General features: G+C 38.6%; 1 protein-coding gene across 1 annotated transcript in view; it reads right to left on the reverse strand.

Moving 5' to 3' along the window:
- The window catches only part of crybg2 (crystallin beta-gamma domain containing 2), a 60,466-nt gene that overhangs the window by 11,842 nt on the left and 24,635 nt on the right, over positions 1–23,989 (reverse strand). The window contains exons 5-8 of the mRNA XM_088090715.1: positions 13,755–14,988; positions 12,440–13,204; positions 4,024–4,071; positions 522–640 (exon numbers count right to left, since the gene is read on the reverse strand). Coding sequence (XP_087946841.1) covers positions 522–640; positions 4,024–4,071; positions 12,440–13,204; positions 13,755–14,988 — 2,166 coding nt within the window. The remainder of the gene's footprint in view (positions 1–521; positions 641–4,023; positions 4,072–12,439; positions 13,205–13,754; positions 14,989–23,989) is intronic.

A 23,989-nucleotide genomic window follows, 5' to 3' on the forward strand; every position in this document is an offset into this window, starting at 1 on the left:
GGCATTTGCATGTCCACAGAACATCAATAGCTGTTTTGTTTTGACACCACTTGTTTTGCAGCACCCGAAGAGGGGGGTTTATTGGAAAACCTGTGATTACATAACTTACATTTCAAGAAAAGCAAGGTGCGGAGGTGTCATATGGGGTGCCAAACATGTGGTGGTGTCATTTGGTGGTGACAAAACAATAAAGCTACTGTAAAATACGCCATATTTATTCTTATGTGACAAATTTTCAACAAAAGTGTAAAATTCCTCTCACTTTAACAGGCTTGGATGATGCTCCTTCTAAACAATCCTGACAATCATCTGATCTGTTTCAACTATTTAAAGTCACAAAATTAAAGCTTTATCTTATCTTATCATTATCCTGTCTTATCAGCAAAAAAGTTCATTTCAATGCTGATATTTCATTTTAAAGCCGTTACCTGCCGATTACGATGACGTGCCAGTTTTAATGTGCATTGCTAGTAGCAGACGCTGGCGAACTTGGCAAAAGTGCGTACAGTAAAGCCACTCACCCTCCTCTGATAACTCTGATAGAGATGGTCTCCTGCAGCTCCCAGGGCGTAGCATCGATGACATCACTGCGCACCTCGAGCCTCTGGCCGCACATCCCCGGCCGGTCAAAGATGTACATCTAGAGAAAACATGAAAAAATGTAAGAATGGATACAGATGCAGCCACCTAGAATGTCCTTTAATAACTGAGGGCCTTCTGGCTGCCAGGCAACTGCCAGTCGATATCCAGCCAGTTACCAGTCAACTGCCAGCCACTGGTGTCCTGACGGGGCATGTCTAGATTCCACTGCAAATACGCACAATCTCATTCAAGCCAAGGACCAGCATAGGACTGGGCAAGATCTCAGCAGAGATCTGCCATGGATCTACTTGAGTCCCATCACAGAGGAATGGGAAAATCTGGATGGCTGCATCTACAATATTTGGGATTCATTGTGTTGTTCATTAAAGCAGGGCGGATGCCAACATAGATGTGAAATCTGGCTGTGTGGCTGAAAGGGAATTTCCCTGCTCACTATATCGGCCTTCATAGGACATTTTTAAACTTCTTTTAGCAGAAATATAATCAGATCTAAAGCTTTGCAAAGTGAGACCTTATCATTTACTTGGACATTGCAAATGATACAATGGCAGACTGGATAACATTGCAGTAATGACAAAGAATTACTGCAGGCAAGAGCTCAACCTGTGCTGCTGAAGAATCCTTTATTTGGTCATGGGAAATTAAAGAATGGAGCCAATATCACCTAGTGACATTATCTCCGGTTTCATATTCAAACAGGAATCTTAGATTTCATGCTAATCCCCTGAAGACATCTGATAGAAGAATCGTTCAGTGTAGAAAGTAACAGCATTGTCATAGTAGAATTGCACAGTAGCATTAGTCCTGACTTTCTTAAAGGCAATTGCAACATGAAAAATCAAATTTCAAAGACAGATCTGTCTAAAAGAACAGCTCTCTTCCTCTTGGAAGTTCTGTCTTTCTTGAGGCTGAGTTTGACGACAGTAGCGTCTATAACCTGTTATCGTCAGTACTGACATGTTTGGTCCATTCAGGTCTGGGGCCCTGGAGCATGGAAGAGTCTCAGGAGCTGATGCTAAATGTCAGCTCCACCTCTAACATTCAGGATAGTTCATGGACAATCTGCAGCTGCATGCAGGAGCAGGCCTGACATTTAAAAGTTAATAAAGTATGTGGCCTGGAATAGGCTTGAGTGGCAAGTATGCAGTTTATAGGCCACCAATCACAGCCTTAAAAACCACAAAAGATGCCTTGGACGTTTTTTTTTGTTTTGCATCATCTGATGAAGAATAAAGGGATTAACCAGACAGTCTGCAGTAAAAAGGTTATGAAATTGGCAGTTATGGGAGGACACGTGTCATCATGACATCGAAAGAAAAGCACAGCAGGGTGAAATTCTTGTACAAATATCTTTTTTTTAACCCCCTCAGGAAAAGCAGTTATTAATGCTGTGAATGAATGTGTAAGCATAATGCCAAACCACATGATGACTCACAACAGAGCTTTGGTAACACAGCTTTTTTTGGAGAAAGTCTGTATGCAGGGTTTCCACAGTGATGAAAAACCTGGAGAAAACCTGGAATTTCGCAATCACATTTTCCAGGCCTGAAAAAGTTATGGAATTCGTAAAAATCATTGAAAGACTTGAGAAGGTTATGACATTTTTTCATGTGTAATGAAATTGTTGCAGTAATCTTCCATGAATAACTGTCCACATATTGTAACATAATCTGAAATTAATTTTTTGAACATGTCAGTGTAGCTTGACTATAAGATGCATCAGTGTGTGACAATGTTTTGTTTACCATTACATACATTTCTTCATTTTCTCCCCATGTTCCTTAATGTATGCCAGCTAGCTGAAATTATGTGTGAAGAGAGTTTAAATCTGAAATGAAAATATATTATGGGTCCTTGAAAAGTCATTGAAACGGTTTGAAATTTTGTCCATGAAAATGCATGGAAACCCTGTATTTGACACTATTAGGGCTGAAACGATTCCTCGAATAATTCGAATAACTCGATTACAAAAAATGATCGAGGAATTTTCTCTGCCTCGAGGAATCGTTTAATTTTGCCAGCTCAAAGCATGGTATTTCGCCCGGACTACTTTTAATGCGGCACAACGCGCTGACGTCACGCACGTAAAGGAATAAAAAAGAGGCGGCGGATATGTTTGGTTTTAACCACGGATGTACAGGTAACGACGAAGAAGGCGACGAAAGCGAAAGGCACAAAGAAAAGGCAGAAAATGTTAAAAGTGTGGGAGCATTTCAAGCTGGACACCAAGGCGAACACTGCTGCGTGTATTCACTGTAAGACAGCGCTTGCATACCACAACAGTACGTCTTCAATGCTGCAGCATCTCCACCGAAGGCCCCCTGTTTACTCCGAGAGCGGAGGACCGTCACCCGAGACAAGGCAAAATGAAGTTAACGTAGCGCTAATTAATGAGATTAACGTTACTGTACCTTGCTAACATAACGTTAGCCCTGCGGAGGGCTAGGTTTCTATTAATTATGACTACTGTGGATGCGTGGCTAACGTGCCTTTCATACAGGCTTTATTTAATCTGTAAAAACACAGCGCTGCAGAGTGATGAGGGTGGAAAATAAAAACATAATAAAGCTAACTGGGTAGTTAAAAAAGGAAACCAATGGTTCATTGTTAGGTGAAATGTCTTATTGTCCCATGTATATTTATAATTGCTCTTTAACTAAACAAAAATATGTTTTATCCGATTACTCGATTAATCGATGGAATTTTCAGTAGAATACTCGATTACTAAAATATTCGATAGCTGCAGCCCTAGACACTATCACTTGTTCAATGCTGACATAGTTGGTATATAATGTTTTGCAGAAGAATAATACAGTATACATTTTTTTCATCATTTACAGAACACTAGAACATACATTTTAGATTTTTCCTTTAGGATTTAATGTTTTTGCAAAAAACACTGCATGTAATTACATTTCAAAAATAGATCAGTTATAAGAAATGCATTTTACCGTAAAAGGATAAGAGTCTATAGTCACACTAGTGATGTTCTTTGGAACAATGGTGCTTAGTTTTGCAGGTTTTTAGTCAAAACCAAAGTGTTGTGCAGGTTAAAATTTTGACCTGATGATGACACTAGAGGAAATGTTAGTGGATTAATTAAGTAAATAAGATTCAACCTTCGGGGATCATGGTTATATGAACTAGATTCAATGGCAATCTTCATATTCGGACAATTCACATTTTCTGTTGTCTTCTTTTGATGGTCCGAGCGCTGAAATGCATGTGGTCTGTCATGTGTCAGCATGAGAGAGAGAAATGTTTATGTAGCCAGCGGAAACACCAGTGTCAGTGACGCAACAGCTTCCTGGTCCCATCAGTAAAACCAGCTGTAGGCTTTGAATGTGAACTTGCACATGCATCTCAGTGGCACGTGGTTTAATGTGTACTCAAGAGTGTACATGAGGTGTGGAGACTCACCTTTCCAGGACGGGGATTGAGCTTCCCATGTTCCTTCTCTTTTGTGAGCTATGGAAACATAAGAAAATATATTTTAGCAAACTACTTCTTCAATATATATATTTAGTATTTGGCAGTGCATTTTATTTTTAATTTATGCTTTGTATGACATCTGGAGGCCATTCGTTAATAAATAAATCAAGAATCACGATAAAAGCCAAAATCAAGTATAATGTTTAATATAGATTAAATATATATTAAATGAGATCTGACATTAATATTATCTGTACATCTATACATGTTAAAAGACATCCATTTATCCATCTTTCTATCCATCCATCCAACAGTTTTGAAAACAGTTAATTCAGTGGTCAGTACAATCATTTTGTATATAAAGTGGCAGGTAATAACCATAATTTACAAATAAATATAATGAGACAAGTAAGTACAAATCATTATTACAGTAAGAATGAAAACTAGTCAAAGTATAAATAAAAAAAATAAAATATAATATAAAGGTATCGACACACACATGGGTTTACCTTATTAGTTATATAGTTGTAAAATTTGCATAAATTAATAATTTGGGTCATTTTTTATCACATATTCTAAGTTTGATAAAATACAGAATATTCCTCTCATCACTATTACTATGTAAAAGCTAGACCCCACCTACTACATTTACTTTGACTGACATCATTTAGATAACACCCAGTTTCTGCCTTGTTAATTTAGACATACCAGACAATCCAAACTTTGTTTCTTTTTATGTCACCCTGTTTGACAGGTTCTGGGGGTGCTGCAGAGGGGAAGCGAGGAGAAGACATCCTCCATGATGGATCGAGCACCTCTTTGACAGGTGTGAATACCTAACATTCCTCCACAGTACCTGTCAAACCTGATGCTTCCTAATACCCCCCGACAACAACAGTGTGAGCTCACCTGAGATCTGCTCAGGTGAACTGGAATTAAGTCACTGTATCCCTGTGTGTGCGCATGTGTGTGTGTGTGTGTGGTGTGTATTTCCGTGCCTTTGAATCTCAGCTGGCATACTGCTGGAATTTAGGGATGTTTGCTTGCTTGTGGTAACAGATCAGCACCACACAGTTTGCATATAGATGTACCAGAGAGACTGTGTTTTTGGTCTCAGGTATCAGTTGGCCTGTATTCTCTGGAAGGTCTGTAGGAAACAGGTTGTCATTTGGATCATGTTACCAACCACAGAGGGCCTCCTACAGACGCTCTCATTTCAGCTGGCCTCATCTGTGTCTGAACCTTCCCCTAATTTACTTCCTAAAAACTTTGGAAACGTTTTTAACTAGATACACTGAGAAAAAACCCCAACATAATATCACACATATTTAACTAACTGTGTAGGACACAGTAGCATTAAGACTTTTCTAAAGTGCAAGAGAACACCTTTTTACATTTTCAGTGAAAGCAAGCTGAGCGGATAAATGGTGCCTTTTCAGCACTGATCAAAATGAAAGAGTGACTCATTATTGTTCACAGACATGCCGTATAACAACAAAAAGTCTGCTACCACAGAGATAAATTTAAAAAGCTTTGACTTTTGTTCCATCCGTCTGTTTTGTTGCAAATATTTTAGCACTTTGCGTCAAGAAGCAAACATTTTTTCAAATAAAAATAAAACAGCTCATATTGTATGGATCTTGCCATAACTAGAGAAGTATGCATTTTACCAAAGGAAAAAGCAAAAGAGACACATCAGCCAAAGTACAGCAATTTCTGCAAACTATCAAGTATCAGAGTCAGACCTATAAGATGCCGTTGTCAACAAAGGACCTACATCTTGCGGCGTCACCATTACTGTAATAGGAAGTCCCTGTTTCTGTGACAGCTGCAAAGGTTGTGGATTTTCTACATTATCTCAGTTAACTGATGACAATCTTTGGCACAAGATGAAGACATTATTGTTGTTGCTGGTAAAAAAAAACAAACATTACTCCTACCAAACATAGCTGCCCGTGTCTTGGTTAAACAACCATGTTAACTAGTAACCTGGTTGCTCGTAGTAACTTCTGAAAAAGGTTGCTAAATAGATGTATTTAGAGTTTTTTTTTATGAGCAAACCTAAATGTTTTGTTCATGTTTTCATCGGCTGCTGTCACTATGAGCAACCACAGTAGCTGAGCAGTGTTAACTAAGCTGACATTCGGTGTTTCACAATCTCTTTTTTTTCCCAAATTGGTATTTGCAACTACTGTTTAGCTACTGAGCACTGCACATGCTCTTCCCAATGTTGTAAGGTTACATACACAGTAGAGGTAGTAAAAGTACAAGTAGTAAAATTACAAAAGTATATACTTTTTAGGAGAGCTTTCATTCAAACATGTGCATATTGTGTGAAGATGCCACTGCAGCAATGGTGACTATAGATTACTTCCAGTACATCCCAGGTTTCGTCTATATAAAGTAATTTATCCCCCCCTTGCTTAAGGTATTTTTATTACTATTATTTATTTAAATAAGTGCCAAATGGATAAAAGACAATTTTCCACCTGGGGTGTGGACAATTTTTGTTTAATCTAATATTTTTGTGTCTCTGATGTTGTATAACATGCTACTATTGCATAATCAACAAAGACTCAACATCAACATTTGTCTATCACAGTAGCATGTGTGATGACTGTTTGTTGCTTTTGAGCAGAAAAACCTGATCCAAACAGGTGAGTGACGAACACTGAGACAATGCAGACTTACAGACATGGTACAGTATCATAACCTGTCTGAATGTGACACTTGAGTCGATCTCACAGGATTTTGTTACAGGTAATTCACAGGACCGTACTGGTTCTTAGGCCATCTTGAGTGAAAGTCTAAGATGGGCCTGAATAATTTGAGGGAAACATTCTTCCTGACAGATATAGCAAATGTAAATTTAAATGGTGATGATTACCGATAAATGAAACTCCAGGCCTGTATTGGTTGTCTATAAAATATGTTTTGTACCAGTCACAAATTGATCTTGTCGCTACATGAATAGAATCTGATTATAGAATGCTCCTTGTTTTTGCATTTATTAAAATAACACTAGTTAGATTTAAATGTAGTATTCAAACATGTCATGTCATTTAATTAAACTTAAACTTGCTATAGCTTGCAAAATCACTTGGGGCATTTGTCATATAGAAAAACAATTTCAGCTTTAGACTAAAAAATAGCATTTCCTACAGTATTGCAACTGCTTTACTCACTGAAAGTACAAATCTGTCCTTGCTTCACACAGTCAATAAAACTGCATCATTCATGGAGAGTGATGTGTTTACTGCTGCCTTGATATCCAATTGAAACATAAACTCCAACACACACTTTTCCCCTTCCGCTCCCTTCCCTCCCAGCAGCCTGGGTTCATGATCTGCTCTCCCATAAAATTAGTTACCGTAGATGGAATGTGCTGTTTAAGCAAATCAAATGTAATTTTTTTTTAAATGCATGAACATGTGCAGCAAATAACTGATGGACAAAGCCGATGAAAACTCAGACAAGGGAACAGATCATTTCTTTGTCATATTCTCTCTTGCCCTGCCTCCCTCAAATGTCTCCCTGTCAGCTCCACTTGATCAAATATGAAGCAAACAAGCAGAGAAATGTGAGTATGAATACAAGAGGCGAGGTGTGGCCCTGTCTCTGCAGGAACAGACAGATAGCTGAAATGGGTGGGGAGCCCAGTGGAGGCTTGAGAGTAAAAAAAAACAGAGATCGGCAGAAAGTGTTTTGCAAGGATTAAATGATTGAGAGGTCTCACGCCCACTAGCTGAGAAAGTGTCTCTGATGCTTCTAATACATGGAGGAGTTTACCAAGTAATCCCATTAATGCTTTAACAAAAAGAGATCAACATCAGTCCTGCAGTGTTTTAAAAATCCCTTAAGATCATCTGTGTTCCTAATTCCCTTATTCTTCGAGCTAGTTTATTTTTTACGAACAATACATTTTCTTGCACTTCTTCTTTCTTTGAGTTGACAGGAGCCGAGCAGAATGAAGCTGTAAAAAACATCCCTGTTCACACTCCAATCATACTAATAAAAGCTTGTTCATTTTCTAGGTCCCTTGGCACAAGACAGTAGTTTATATCCATGTATAGATATATATGTACTACATAATTCTGTAAAAACTGTTGCATTTGATACTGAAACTAATCAGTGGTTTAGAACAGACATCTAGTGTAGGAAAGTTTCTACACTGTGTAAAAATCTATATTCAGGATTTCCATGGGTCTTTAAAGTCTTTGAAAGTTTGTAAATTTGTGGTGGAAAAGGTCTTGAAAGTCTGTATAAATAGACATGGGTTATTAAAAGTGCTTGGACTTATATGTTTTGTGCAAGAATAGAAATTGAAGTTCTTCTGAAGTGTTCACACATTCAAGCCCTTCTCTCTTTTTGAAGATCCAGTGTAGCATTTAGGGAGATCTACTGCCAGAAATTATATAAAATCTTAACTATGTTTTTATTGATTTATAATCTCCTAAAAATAAGAATGGCTGTGTTTTTGCTACCTAAGAATGAGCTGTTTATATCTACATATGACGGGGGTCTCTTCCACAGAGTCATGTTGGTCCACAGTGACCCAGAACAGACAAACCAAAGACGGGCTTTAGATTGACAGATTACATTTTGCATTTTCATGTTGGAACACAGGACAAGTTTCATTTCTGATTATTCCTACATACTGGACCTTAAATTGTTGTCTCTGGGCTTCTATAAGGCTCAATAATGATCAATTGTAAAAATTTGAAGTGTTATAAAAGTAATTAACTTTGAGCCATGTCTCAAACTATGCCATGTTCTGTTGTTGTGTTTGATGTTTAAGAAAGTGTGGGTACCCTGTATACTCCTGTTATTGTGCAATATTAGTATTATAATCACTAGTAAAAAGTTAAGAATACTTTTTAGTTTCATGCATGTTTCAAGTGACCTCATCCAAGTCTAACATACAAGTGCTCAGGTGGCTCTCAGCTGCCTCTGTGGTCATAATCAGGTGTTTACTCGAGTCACAAATGTGGTGACTTAAGACTGTACTTAATCATCTCAATCAAATCAGCAACTTGATTTGGACTTTGTAAACCAGTGGCTCTGGACTTCACATGAGCTTAAGTCTCCTGACTTGAAAGTACTTGATACTTCTCCCAAGCTCAAAGATGAAGGAAGTTTATTATTTTAAAAAATTGCCATGATTCAGTTAATTTCCCCTTTATTTCCTGAATCAGCTCATGTTAATGCTATTCATTCCCTGCGAGTCAGAACTGCAGATGCACTTTGTCCAAGAGCATTCCAGTAAAATTGCATCATCAAGAGAGATGCATGCTAACGTTAAGTTACTGTGGAGCAGTTGGAAAAAATGATACCAAAGAGAATTTTATTCACGTATGAACAGTATGTGGTTGTAAACAAAAAACAAAATGTAGTAAAACATGTGGGTTGGAAAACACAGATGGAGAGGCCACAACTTACAGCGAACTTATTTTAACAAATAAGTACCCTAGAAAAAAAAATCATGATTTTTGTAAATTTAATATTTTATTCTGTGTGAAAATGGTCTAGCATTTGGTGAAGACCGCATGACTATGTTAGGACTTGAAACTCAAAGTTTAGGACTTTGGACTCGATTTGACACTCGGCTGTCTTGACACTTGCAATGACTTAAGACTTACTTGTGATTTGCAAAACAATGCCTTGTCCCACCTCAGCAGGAATGCAACTTTAGGTATTTGTAACACAAGTCTGTTGACATTACTTGTCTGCCTTCCCTTCATACCCTCTTTACTCTTCTAGCTGTAAACTGACAGTTTAAACCGCCCCCTGTTTTAAAAAGTTTGAAAAATATGTGCTACTGTGAAAATATTTTTCCTCATAGATCTTTAAAAGCCCCAAACCATCGTCTGAAGTCATTATCAGACTCGGTGGCTCAGTCAGTAACATGAGCTGCGGTCAGGCTGCATGCTTTGACCTGGAAAAGGAGCTGCTGCAGCCATACTACTGAACACAGCAGGGACACACTGAGCATTGTTTGAACATGAATAAACATCCTTGTGCAAACATTTGTTTTAAAACGTCACAGGACAGCTGTAGACTAATGAGCAGTTAACCTCTAGAATCCAGCTGACACTCCCGTTGTATTGAGCAGAAATAACACCACTACCATGTGTTACACGTGTAAAAGAACCTATTTGACAAATGATATACTGCGTCATTAAAAGTAGAATATAAAGACCTGGTTTTACTGCTTGTCAACATCCTAACCGTCCCTCAGGGGTCGGCTCTGTGGTTTCTGTGTTTCCTAACTGCTGGCATTCCTGCACTCACTTTCTATAATGGTTAATCATAATGGTTAACGGCTTTCTTTGCCAATGTGTGAAACGGGAATGACAGCAGTGACTGGCCGTGTGAACCACAATTTGTGTGACAAATAGAGCCAGAGAGTGTGTGTGTGCAGTACTGTGTGCACACGTGTGAATAAATGTTCTCTCGATTGACAATAAAAATGATTTTAAGACATGTCTTTATCAGTTAAGCCCTTCATATGAATGCTTGCCTGTTAAAACAAGTGCATACATGTGTGAACCCAAGAGAAGACACACACCCTTCTCTGTGATGCTCAGTGGGAAGAGCATGAACCTGACAGCTGGGGTTTTAGATCCCACTGGCTGCAATTAAATTACTTTCTAATGCATGACTACTGAAGGACCATTATCACTCCACTGATGCAGAAATTGCTTGAAATAGACACTGATTATTGGTGCTGTAAAGATATTCTAACTGAGAGGCTATATACCTGTAACAGTATGTGATGGTATACAGACACCAACAAGAGCCATACAAAGAGAAACTTTTCCTGTGTGCACAACAAGCCACACACGGAGTCATCTCTCTCACCAATTGTAACCTGACCCATTGTTTGTCTTTTTTACAGCAGCCAGAAGAATAGATCTGAGAGCGAGGTCAAGAGCTGCCAACAAAGTAAGTAAACACAGATATTGTATAAAGGCAGAAATATGTGTAGAGGATTTTCTTTCTGATGGTGTTACCATAGATTTAGCCACCATTTTAATCCTCAAACAACTTTCAACAGATATGCAGAGTTTTCAATTCTGTAAACATTCAGGCTGTTCTCAATCATTTTTGTACTAATACCCATGACACTAGAAGTAATACACTATAATTCCTTTGCCGATATAAAATAAAAAATCAAGCCAATAACCAATACTGATAAAAAAAATATATATATTTTCTAAAAAATATAAATATGTTTTGGATTTTGGCAGAAATCAGCATGTCGGCCAACTCTGATATTTACTTTCATAGCCCATATCTGCTGATACTGATGACATGCCAATATTATCGTGCATCTCTAATATATAAACCAATGTAATCATGAGCTAGGAGGCTGTGATCATGTGACCTCAGAAGTGTAGGCTTCCTTCCATCTTATGACAGCAGCAAAGAGAAAGCCCGGTCATGTAAAATAAAGTAGAGTTGTTCCAATACCAATTACAATGTAAGAAATGCCGCTGGTACTACGTAAAATACTGGATCAGGCATCTGTGATAATGCCTGTGCAATGATCTGATACCCTACCAGTGAAAGGACAATGTGTATAATATGCAAGGCTTTGGTATCAAGAAGGTGGACCTTGTGTTGCCAATTTTAACACCATCATCATGTTCTGCAAAGGGTTTAATCTGGGCATACAACAATGATGGCAACTATTTCTTATTTGTACAATGTTAGTAGTATAAAGCTGTTAATATTATTATTTTTTTTAAACATAATGGTATCATATTAGCATACAGTATTGGTCATTTCACAGGTAAGTATCGGAATTGGTATCGGGAAGAAAAAAATAGAATCAGCGCAACTCTGAAATAAAGAGCGACAACACCCATGTAGAAGGCTCTGACCCAGGGGACAGGGGTTTGTGTCTCATGTGAAACCAAAAGTCAATAATGAGTGTTTGATTTTAGGTATGTAAATCGAGTAAATAATGTGACAAAGCTCAACCATGATTCTTTTCCTAAACACGCTAATTCATATCATATCATATGAACTGTGTGCATAACTTTTCTTTTGTTATCATATAAACTTTTGTATATGGATACATTCCCATATGGACCCCTTTGTTCAACAAAGTGCGAAAATAACAAGAAAACTGCTTCTACCACTGTGCATCTTTTCACTTTCCTTCACCTTAGAGCACAAAAACATGCATTATTCATACACTATGTGCATAAACTACGTCTACAAGCTATTTACCAAAAGATGTAAACACAGTATTTCCCATTTTTCTCAGCAACATTATGCAACCTTATCTGATTAAGAGATCTATGGCTTGAATTGTTGTATATATAAATGTCATTCAAGCATTAAAAGTAGTAACAATACTTAGTGAGACAAAGTAAAAAATATTGGGAGTACTCACATAAGCGTCAGGGAAGGCCCGGTATTTTGTTGCGAGATTCCTCTCAGTCTCGACTTCTTGGCTCTGGAGCCCTCCGTGCAAACTGTTGAACAATGAAGTAGGCTGGACCCCCACGGTGCCCTCACTGCTGAAGCTCCTCTGCAGGATGGGAGTGCTCAGTACCCCGGTACCTACACCCATCCCCAGCCCCTGTGTCTGGCCAAACACAGATAAGGGGGAGTCTGTGGTGGTGAAAGGCCTCTGGAGGTCAATGGATCCAGTGGGGCTGAGGAGGCGGGTGGGACTGTTAATGGCGGGTGGCGAGCCGATGCCCATTAGCGGAGGCCGACTCATACGAGCATTGGAGTCCTCAGACCCGGGCAGGGAGCCTGAGGAGGGTGGGGAGTTCAAAAGGAAGGAGAGGCGCTCAAAGCGTGACCCTGCTAGGTCTGTTTTGGTCCCAAGTTCACTGAGCTCCTTCGGTCCCATGCTCATTCGATCATTTGAGAGCCCTGTTTCAGGCAGCGAGGCGGTGCGGAAGAGTGAGCGATGGGCCTTTCCATTTTCCAAAGGCTGATCTATGGATGCAGACCTGTGGTTTCCAAAGATGACACTGTTATCTAGACGAGAGCCAGTTATGGAAGACTGAAGCAATCCGTTTCCATTCAGCACTGGGGATTTTAATTCCTCAGGAGAAGAGTCAGAGGATTTTCTCATAACTAAACTGTTTGCAGTAGATGCTCTCAGGGGCAAGTTCAGGCCTCCTTTTCCAGGCTGCTGCTGGTCCTGTTAGGGAGCACATGGAGTAAGCAAAGCGATTAGTTGAAGGGTTGATTCATCCAAGTTAAAACAAACATGCATATTGTTTTGGTTTTATTTGCAAATGCTTTGAGCTACTTTTTTTCCCTTTAGATTTCTGCATTCACCACAATATGATAGCAGGAAGGATTTTTTTAGTGGAGCTGGCAGCTTTGAAAAAAATGGATTAAAAAGTGGTTTAGTTTCAATTCCAGAAAAGCATTCTCCTTTTTTGTTTTGTGTAGTGAAAATTTATTTGTAATTTTTTTGTAATTTTGGCCAAAATTTTAAGTGCTATTAAACTTACACAATCAGAACAATTGTAGTTAATGTAATAGACAATAATATGATAATGAAAATATAAATAATAGTTATCCCATGAATTTGCATGTAGATTTTTCTGCCTCATGCAATAAAAATAAAATAAAATTTCACAATTTTTTTTGGTGAAAACCATGTAAATAATTCATGCAGCATTTTAGAGATGTAGCAGTTTTCACAAGATAATTTCTTGTATTAGTGACTGAATGTTCTCTACCTGCTGGTTATGCTTCATCAGTTCCAGTGGTGAACGATTGTCTCTGTTGTTGTTCTTCTTGAGTCCGATGTCAGCAGGCAGAGTGTAAAGAGGTTTGAGGGGCTCAGCAGGGTTGCTGATTGCTTCCATCTTTTTTGTGGGACTGAGGATTCCAGGGATGTCAGCAGTGATGGGGCTGGGAGCGTCCTCCACGATTGGTGGCAGGGACGAAATGAGGACTGGAGCAGGCGGACGTGGGCCCAACCCCGCCCTGGGCCTCAGAGAGGGTCCCATGCTCTTCAGGGTATCCACCAGGCTATCCATGTCAGACTGGTAGGGGGAGTCTGCCTCAGGGGAGGCAGGGGGAGTGGAAGGGGGAGCTGCAGGTTCGGAGACCAGCTCCACGAGTGTAGCCTTGAACACTCCAGTAAAAAGGGTTGCGTCGTCGTCGTCTTCTTTTTTGAAACTGTCGACGACGTCGTAGCTGGTTTGTTTTGAAGACGAGAAGCTGGACAGAGGGAACTCTTGTGACTCCCAGTGTGACTTTATCCTCTCTGACTCTGCTACTCTCTGTTTCTCTCTTTCACCTGCAGGTGCAGCAGGCTCCTCCTGCTCCACTAAACTCCTCCTCCACTCATCCCTCGGTGCTCCCGCTGGCTCGCTCTCATGGCTCAGATAAACTTTGGTGCTGTCACTCAGCTGGTTGCCAAGGGTAATGTGTTCGTCCGGAGGGGGGGTGGAGGAGGAGGAGGAAAAGGCGTTGCTGAGATGTTTGTATGCTGTAGCCTCGGGGACAACAGAGGAGTAGGAGGAGAAGGAGTAGGAGGAGGAGGAGGAGGAGGAAGGGGGACTGGTGTCTGTGTCAGACACTCTGTAACTCAGAGAATCAGTAAAGGAGGAAAAATCGTTTTTGTATGGTCTATATTGAGCAACCGCCTCAAATCTATTTTTCCATTTGAAGTCTGAGCTGATATCTGTCCCATTTGACTCAGTGACAGTAGTGCCTGTTTTGCTGATGTCCGCTGTATCCACCACCTCTTTGGTATCGGTATTATTGACCAGAGATACTTTACGGAAACGACTTTTGGATTCATTCTCTTTAGGGGGAGATGAAGTCTTCATGTATAGTTTGGTGCTCAGGTTGCTGTAGCTTGAACTCATTTCGTCAACCGATTCCTTGTTGGCTGCAGTCGCCTTATTTTCTGAAGCAAAGACTTCTGAAGCTGCTGTGGGTGTCCTTGATTCTGCCAGGGACCTGAATAAATACAGAGAAAAAGAAGAAAAGACAAAGATGACAAATACAGACAAGCTAGAGCGAGAGTCTGATTTTACAACAGGGCCACGGTGTATCAAATACTCCAGTGCCTTCAGGGTGTGGTGACCATGCAATGCCAACGATGCAAATCATACAAAGCAACTTTGAGGAGCTTGACTTGCACGCAATGTTAAAGAAAGTTTAAAACAGCCTTTATAATTGCAACAGCTGCTTGACCTATTCTTATCTGCATTTCTGGCATATAATGGTTAAAATATTTTCTTGCAGAAACTGGATGAGTTTGGAACAGTGCAGAGAAGAAATTTGCAGCTGGATTCACTCTCTGCTCCAACACAGTCATAAAACCAACAATTAGTGTGTGCTAGGAGGATCGTGTGTAAATAAGCAAAACACTGTCAGCTGACAGTTCAGAGTTACTCAAAGTCAATACTCCATTTGCAGCTTATAAACTGGACTATGCAAACTTTTTAGCACAGCAATATTTGTGCTTTTCTTTTCATGTGCAGGTCAACACACACTTGACCAGCAAAGTAACCTACACTTCAAAATCTAAGCAAAGAGTCACCAGATAAGAGCATCTATTATCAGAGCTGATACATAGTTGTGTGAGTTTTTATAGAGGCTCAATTATAAGTATGATCAGCTATATATATATTTTTAAAACTTCACTTTTCACCTTCACCTTCTTCTCTGCTAATCCGGGGTCGGTTGCATTTATACCATAAAACTTTTATGGTATAAATGCAAAGGTGATCATGTTAAAGCCTGTGAAAACAGTTGTGTTATGGCTTCTATGGCTTTGGAGGGAAAAAAACCCTGCCAATCGTATCACCGTGCAGACGGCAGCGTGTATCTACTCATGGACAGCAGTAATTTTGAGTTGGTCTGCCATGAGTGAATCATTTGACCTTTAACTAATCATAGGATCTCTGCAACCGTTTCAAGGAGCGGTAAGATTATTAACTTACTCACTTTAAAGGCAAATAAAAGGTGAAATGGTTGTGAAACATCCGAAAGAATTCACATCATGTCTTGCTGTCATCTGGTGGCATGCATCAATTTAATGCCCGAGGTGGATTATTCAAAGGTCATGAGAATATAATTTTCCTTGTGTGTTACTTAACAACATGAGCTGCTACCGTAAAAAAAAACCTGTCACAATTAGTCAGGTAATTCTTTATTCTATAGTTGCATAGTTCATTTGAAAATTGTAACAAGAAAGTGGACAAATTTAATGTGCTTTTTGATGTATTTGGCATGAATTAAGAAATTAATGTGCAGAAATATCTGCAGGTATGGAGGAATTTTTCCAAGTGAGCAATGCAAAGTGTCATTTAGTGCATGAATGCAAAACAATTTGAGTATCAGTGGCCCTGAAGAGACTCATCTACCCACTGACCACACACAATGAGTCATTCATTCATTCTGGTCTTGCAGATCCAGCAGAAAGGTCATGAAATGAGACAGTGTTCACTAGAAGATGATCATGGTGGTTGATTTTTCCATATATTGCAAATGATCTATATAAGGATCTATATACGGCCACTAAACCACAAAGAGTGTAGTTAGCCTATAATTCTACGGTTAATTACATATTTTTCAGCTATAAGCAGGGCTAGTTATATTTAAAAGAAATTACAATACCAGTACCAGTATCCACAGCCCCCCCCCCTTTTAACTAATTGGCATGATCCAAATACACACCTCTACACACATTTGTCCTCCATGCCAAATTTTTGCCTCTTACGGTGAAATCTGTGGCTGCCAAAGGTGGATAAGAGCTCCTCCTGTGTCATACCGGGTGCATTGCTCCTCTTAACGCAGAACCCCACCTATCCCCGAGGGCAACTGCAAAATCTGGCAGTGACCCTAAATCTCCTTGAAGTCTTTTCCGTAACATGCAAATTATGTCACACCTCACACATCACGATTCTCAAGGAGATGGGAAGACACACACTGTACTTTAGGATATCAAGTTGCAGGTACAGGCACTTTATGTGAACCTATACAAACACACCTGTGAATCAAGATCAATGCACCCAGATGTGCTAAAACATGTACCAGCTTTAACAGGGAGCCGGAGTCCGTATGCGCTAGTACAGGGAGTGACACTTGGAGAATTTAAGCGTTGCACATTAAAGCAAAATGTCCCATGTAATTATGCGTGAGCATGGTATAATTTGGAGCTCTCTGTCATGCCAAGTTATGCAACTCTGAGAATCAAAGAACAACATCTGCCTCAATGTCATTTCTTAGTAAATGTTTAATTCTTTTAATCGCAAATACTCTTCTTTATGTACCGATTAACGTCCTAAAAATAATCTACTGTTTATTTTTCCCCCCAGGTGAAAAAAAATGTTTAAATGTAGACAGCATACACACTGTAGAGCAAGCCTCAGATACAAGACAACAATAACAATCATATCATCCTGTGTTATCTTAATATACTGCATTTTTGGCAACATATCCTATATTATATTAATATCACATCACAATTTACGAGGCGCAGCTCAATCCTGCTGCCTTCCAGTTTTCTTCTGTCCTCTGCACAGCTTCATATCTACGTAGCATTTCGTGGTCATTTCTACTTGATATTTGTGCCTCTACCATAAGGATATGTAGCCTAGTTAAATGTTTTTCTCTGTTTTAGTTGTTTTAATTGCTTTTATTTCCTACTTTGTTGCACTGTAGCCTAGAAACAAAGTCTGTGGATGTCCAGTTATGAATGACATGGATAAAAGATTTGATTGTCAAATCAAGAATACATTCAGCCTCATAACACTGTAGGCTATCTATATTTGACAAACAGTACTTGTTAGCAGGAGAAATTAATTGGCTATGTGCAACACGCAGTGCCTCTTTAAAAATTGGGGCAGGTGTTTTTATTAGTTTTTTGGGACGCTATTGGGGACGCTTGTGAAGTGCTCTCGAAATGCTTTTGGAACGCGTTGTTGAGAGTCTGCTTTTGTTATAGGACTATATGTGGCAGCGGTCACCTTCGGACGGCTGCCTGGTGCAAATCTGCACTCTGTTGCATGCATTTCTAGTTATTTATTCTTTTACTCCCTCTATTTACCTTATTTACCTGTGCTTTTGCTGCCTTTGTGCTGCAGTGACAACCGAATTTCTCCTCTATTTATCAATAGAGGTTTTTCTTATCTTCTATCTTAGAATGACAACCATGTGCATGTTAGTCTTTTGGAAATTACACAGAAGCATTGCTGCAACTCCAGAACACAGCACTACTACCATGAGAGACTTTAAACAAACATCTAGGGTGGGGCCTTTGTAAATATTGATTTTGAATGATTGCCAGTCAGAGCTCTGTAGAAGTAGATGAACTTAAGCAAGGAGAACACATGTAGGCGTTAGCTGCAAGCTCACAGGAGGCCACAAGGCTAAATGTGTTTCCTTCCTGCCATAATTACAGGACGACAACAAAAATATCAGATCTGGTTGAAACTGTTTGTCTAAAAATATATGATCTCTCGCTATTAATCTATGAGTGCTTGCTCATCCTGTTTAGCCTCCGTTTTCTCTACATATCTGTAGGGGATTTAAGGAAGGTTTACAGAGTGTACTGTGAGACCTTGTGACTTTTTGGATCTGTCTGGCAGTCAGTGAGCCCTGCAGCTTTACGCAAGCTCATTCAAACATCATAAATCACCATGTTAAGGGCAACTGAAACCATCATTCACAGGCCCACTGCTCCTGTGTTTGATGTAATTATGACTCCTTGTGAAATATCATCTCTAACATAGAGTATTAGCATTGAACATCCTCTCAGTCATATGGTGTTAACATAGAAAGGGGAGCTCCATTGACTTAAATCTTTTAACATGACTGCTGGCCCACAAGTTGCATAATGCGTAATGTAGGCCCGTTTTTTCTCTGAAGGACGAAGAATGCATGGAATAAAATTATATCTTTGGCTTTGCTCCATCGATCTATATACTTTTTTTCCTGACAATGTTATAGCCTTTTCCCACCAGAATTAGCATGTGTATGTGAGTCTATTATGTCTTTCAATTTATTTATTTTTTTAGTGTCTAGTGTTCGACATCATGGACAGGCTAGAAAACAGTATAGTTGAAAACAGAAAGCAGCATGGAGGCATGTGAAAATGTTCTGGTTTTTACTTTTTTATATTTAGTCTCTCTTTTCAACTTGGTGCTGACTAAATTTTGACTGATGTTCAAAAGCTGCTCTGCTGGATATGGATTCTAGCTGATTTTGTGGCGGGTGGCCATTACATCATGCCAACAAAGGGGCAAAAATTTACCCATCCACATATTTTCATCACTGCTGATCAAAGATAGCAATGTACAGTTAAAACTTCTCCTGATGGTAATTTCAGGAAAAAACAAAATATGTACTTTGCACTCAGAATTCATACTGACTCTTTGACATCACAGCATAGACACTTTATATTGGTTATTATTTTGAATGAAGTGTGCGAGCTTGCAGCCAGGAAAATAGTAGTCCTGTAATTGATGATTATCTGTTGATTATGTCTTGTTAAATGGATTAGTTGTTTGGTCTATAAAATGTAAGAGAATAGTGAAAATTGTCAATTAGTGTTTCCCGTAGCCCCATATGAAATCCCCTGTCTTGTTTAGTCTACAACCCAAAGATATTCAGTTTACTGTCATAGAGGATAAAAGAAACCAGAAAATATTCATATCCAAGAAGCTAAAATGAGAGAATTTTGACTTTTTTTTTCTTGAAAAATTACTTAAACCAATTAATCAATCATAAAATTGTTGGTTAATTTTATAGTTGACCTGATCAATAAATTAATCGTTGCAGCTCTACAGTTTAGAGAGTGATTTGTTTTAGTGACTTTAGTTGAAATAGATGCAGATTTATATTCAGTCAGTGAGAATTAGGGTCTGTAGTTCCCCTCAAAGGCGGTCAAATGTCAGGAGTCCAATAACAGTATGAAAGTTACTCTGAGGTGACAATCCCACATGAAAAAGCTTAATATTTCTGTTGGTCCGACTAGTGACAAGTGTTAAATGGCCTCAGATTTTAGTGTGTTAAAGAATGTGTTTAGAGATGATTTCTAAAAGATGACTTCTGTCAGGTTATTTACAGCAGAGCAAATGCTCCACAAGTTTTTCATTCCACTTGGTTTAAAGTAAGCCGCCAGACAACAGCCAATAAGCCACACATGAAAAGAAAACAAAGGACAATGATCAGTGGCAGAGTTATGACTAAAGACCAGCAAGTGGCTCAACTGGCTTCACATCTTATGCTAGAAGAAACATCTCCATAGCCCTGTGTCTCTCAGATTTGGGTATAGAAAGGTAAAACAAGAAAAGTAAACAGATGGGTTATAATTTTAAGAAAAAAGCTGTTTTGCTCCACACTTTAAGACAAATGGATCCTTATCTTGACAGTTTCTGCCCAATCACAACTTAAAGCCACTTCAATACAAATGCAGTCCAAATCATTACCTTACCCATAAAACCCATGTAAAACTGTAAAACATTTTATAAGCATTCGAAAATACACAGTAATCATACAAATCATCGTATCTGCATCAAATTACCAGAGATAAAATGTGGGATAAATAGGCTATCACAACTCACAAAGAATTCAGTCAGACAACCAAATTCACAAATTGTGAAAATCACCTGTGGGGTTGTAACATGACCACAATTAAGTGACAAATATTGCAAGGAACTATCCTCCCTCCTTTATTCCTAACAGCAATGTGTCCAACCATGGAAAAACTGAAACAAGTTGCCAGAGGGGCATTTTGAGTTATTTACAGATTCTGAAAATGTAGTTTCTAAGCTTTCCAACGATGTCTAACACATGGAAATCTGAAAATATTTGAAGAAGATGTGGCCATTTGAATGTAGGCACTCCTCAAACTAGTTTTGTGAGAAATCCAGCCTCAAAGTTTCTGAAAGATTCTCACCTACCTGGAGAGCCAGGTAACAGTGGCTGCTCATTTGCATCACATTTACATAGATCCAAACTCCTACCGGTCTAGCTACCAGTGACATCTGTTAGCCCACAGGACAGTCAATACTTTATTTATGTACCCATGGATGTGTTATTCTTGCACCCAAAGGTGTTATTCACCCATGGGTGTGTTATTCACTCATTATTCAAGCACATTATCAGGTTGGTGTGTTATTCAAATTAATAGCAGATGCTCACAGCTTTGATGTGCGTATCATTGCATTTTAAAATGACAATACTGAGCTAGCTAGCTAGATAACTTGGACATTAATGAAACTCACAGTGGATTATTAAAAGCTTCTGGCATGAAAAACAGTTTGTAATCCCTGTATGTGACTTTGAATGAACACTAATGTAACATAGATAACTTGGACATTAATGAAAACTCAACCCATAAGAAACTGAAAAGTATTCCTGCAGACCTCATTGCCTCCGATTAGATAAGAAGTTCGGGGCTGCTTTCTTTTCGTTGCAGGTTTCTTGGTGGATGTAGTCATCTCAAAAGTAACTACTGTACGCCTGTTTGCCTCAAGGTGTCCAATTATTCTCATGTCCTGCCACTCTCTTTCGGCTGCTAAAGAATCCATCTGTATGTTGTACATAAGCTCCGGAGAAAGTTTGCGGCTACATGACTGTGTCCCAAATTCTGTTGCATTTTGCTCTCGTCTTGTACAACTCAATCAATCAAATATTTCTTAAATTAAGTGAGTCCATAATGTGAGTGGACACAACGTTTACAGAATTATCTACCTGTGTTTTTGACCAAACAACATTCCTGTGTAGGTGCCCAGTGTTGTACCTCATGACACCATTGTATAAGAACCCTGTAAGACGGGTCCAGCTGGCCAAATGCCTCATCTTTCAATGAGCATCAGGGTGCCTGTTCACCAGAAACTCTGTTGTTTTAAGTATATGAGTTTGTTGAAAGGTTATGGGGGACGAAAAGGATAATAGAGGAGTGCACACACACTGTGATGCAAAGACCAGCAGCACAAAAACAACATCTTCTCTGCTTATATTCACTCACTCACTCACAGTACTTCCCACAACATAAACATAACACACATAAAATTTCACCTTTATTCAAACTGATCAAAGTTTACAGAATATTTACTTTTGGTTTTTACCAAAGCAGAAAACTGTTTTCAGTATTTAAAAACTTTTTTAATACATGAATGAAAATACCAACATTAAGTTAAGACATTAGTCTTTATTTCAGTTGGCATGTTTAATTTTTGTCTATTAACTTTTTTCCTTCTTGTTTTCTTGTTTTGCATTCAGATTCAGCCTTTTGCATGCATTCAGACCTCTAAATCTTGAGCAAATTTAATTTGATTTCTTTGAGACTGAGAGAAATTATTAGGAGTTAATAGTAATAAAAACGGGGGAAACTATAAAGAAAACTATTTAAAAAATGTTGTTATCATTATTATTATTAATAACAACTATTTTATCTATACATTTCTTTATTTTTTGTTTTGTTTCCCTTTTATAAACCCCTTTTCCATTCTTTCTTTTTTGCAGAATTTCAGGTTTGTTTGTTGTAACTCTTGACTTGTAACTTCTTCACCATGTTTTGAAAGAAATAAAAAAAGAGGATTGTTTTACTACTTAATTAATTAATTAATTTCCTCTTTATCTGTTGAGCCAGACCGTCTCCTATTTCAGTGTTGGTAATCTGTCAGCCTTATACTTAAGTAAAAGACAAGTCTCTGCTGCCATCTTGTGATTTAAAAAAATACAAAAAAATATGATGCTGCATATTCTTCTAATAAATAACAAATAAATAAGAACTCATACTGACTATACTCTGCAAAACTTTGTAAATCAGCAAGCAATATGTAAGTGATCTGAGCACCTAATGCACAATTACCTGTTGAACGACGAGTCACAAAGTTGTTCAACTACTATAGAAAGTAGCTGTTTATACAGTATACATGTAGTGATGCATCCAAAGCCACTAAATCCCTTTTATGTTGTGAGTACAGCAAGATCGATTTTTCTTTGTGTTGTGCACTGAGTTAAGTCTCTGCTTTGTTTACATAATGTAGCTGTAACAGTTAATCTGCAGCTGTCAGCATGCGCCACAAAGTCCTAAGAAAGTCTTATCTCAGACATGTTCTCAGGTATCTCCTCCATCGTCTGGCAGGAGAAAAAAGGAAGCCACGGTCTTTGCTTGCAGCTGTTAACACTTCTGACTCACACCAAACAAACCAGTAGCATCAAGAAAACACGTCAATGCACAACACATGCAGCTCATCCTGCTGTGCCAAAGAGAGCAACATTCCTAACTTCTTCACATTTTTCCTCTGAAATCCATCCTTCCTGTGAATTAAAGTGCTCAATCAAAGGATAGCTTCTGATAAAACAATGTTGCAAAGTCAAAACATAACTGTGTTATATAAATGTGTTGATACAATTCTGGCATAAGACCCAATGCTTAATGTGCCAGGACATACTTTGGAGCCAAAATGGACTGTAATCTTATGAGTAAGGTTGGTTAGAGTTGCAAGTTCCTACAACGATGACAAAAGCAAGTGTTGGGCTAGTGGCTCTGCGCCTGTGATACCAGAAAGATTTAAATTAAACATTGCACAGTAATTTTATGCAGTATGCTATGGACCAATTTTGAGTCCTTCATAAAGTAATTTTTATTTATTTATTATTATTAGGGAAATTGCAATGTGCTTTTGAAATTTGCATATTATTTCTTGATATTTTTAACCTAAATTGTCAATCAATTAATTGAAGAAAAAAATTAAAATTGATGGACTGAACTAGTGGTTATCAAGCTTTTTTGTGTCAAGGGCCCCTAAATTGACACACATTAGGTCACAGACCCCCATGTGATGAAAGTTTGCTTTCGGGATCTCTGCCGGAAAAGATTTTGTTTGGTAGATATAATTACTACAGTTGTGAATTAAAGTTGAGGATGTAACAGTGGAGGAAGTGAAACCTATGGTCCTAAAAGTCACAATTATGACTCTTACTTGCACTGATAGCT

The sequence above is a fragment of the Plectropomus leopardus genome, chromosome 17 (assembly GCF_026936395.1).
Source record: "Plectropomus leopardus strain MGB_pleo_1.0 chromosome 17, ASM2693639v1, whole genome shotgun sequence".
Classification (NCBI taxonomy): domain Eukaryota; kingdom Metazoa; phylum Chordata; class Actinopteri; order Perciformes; family Serranidae; genus Plectropomus; species Plectropomus leopardus.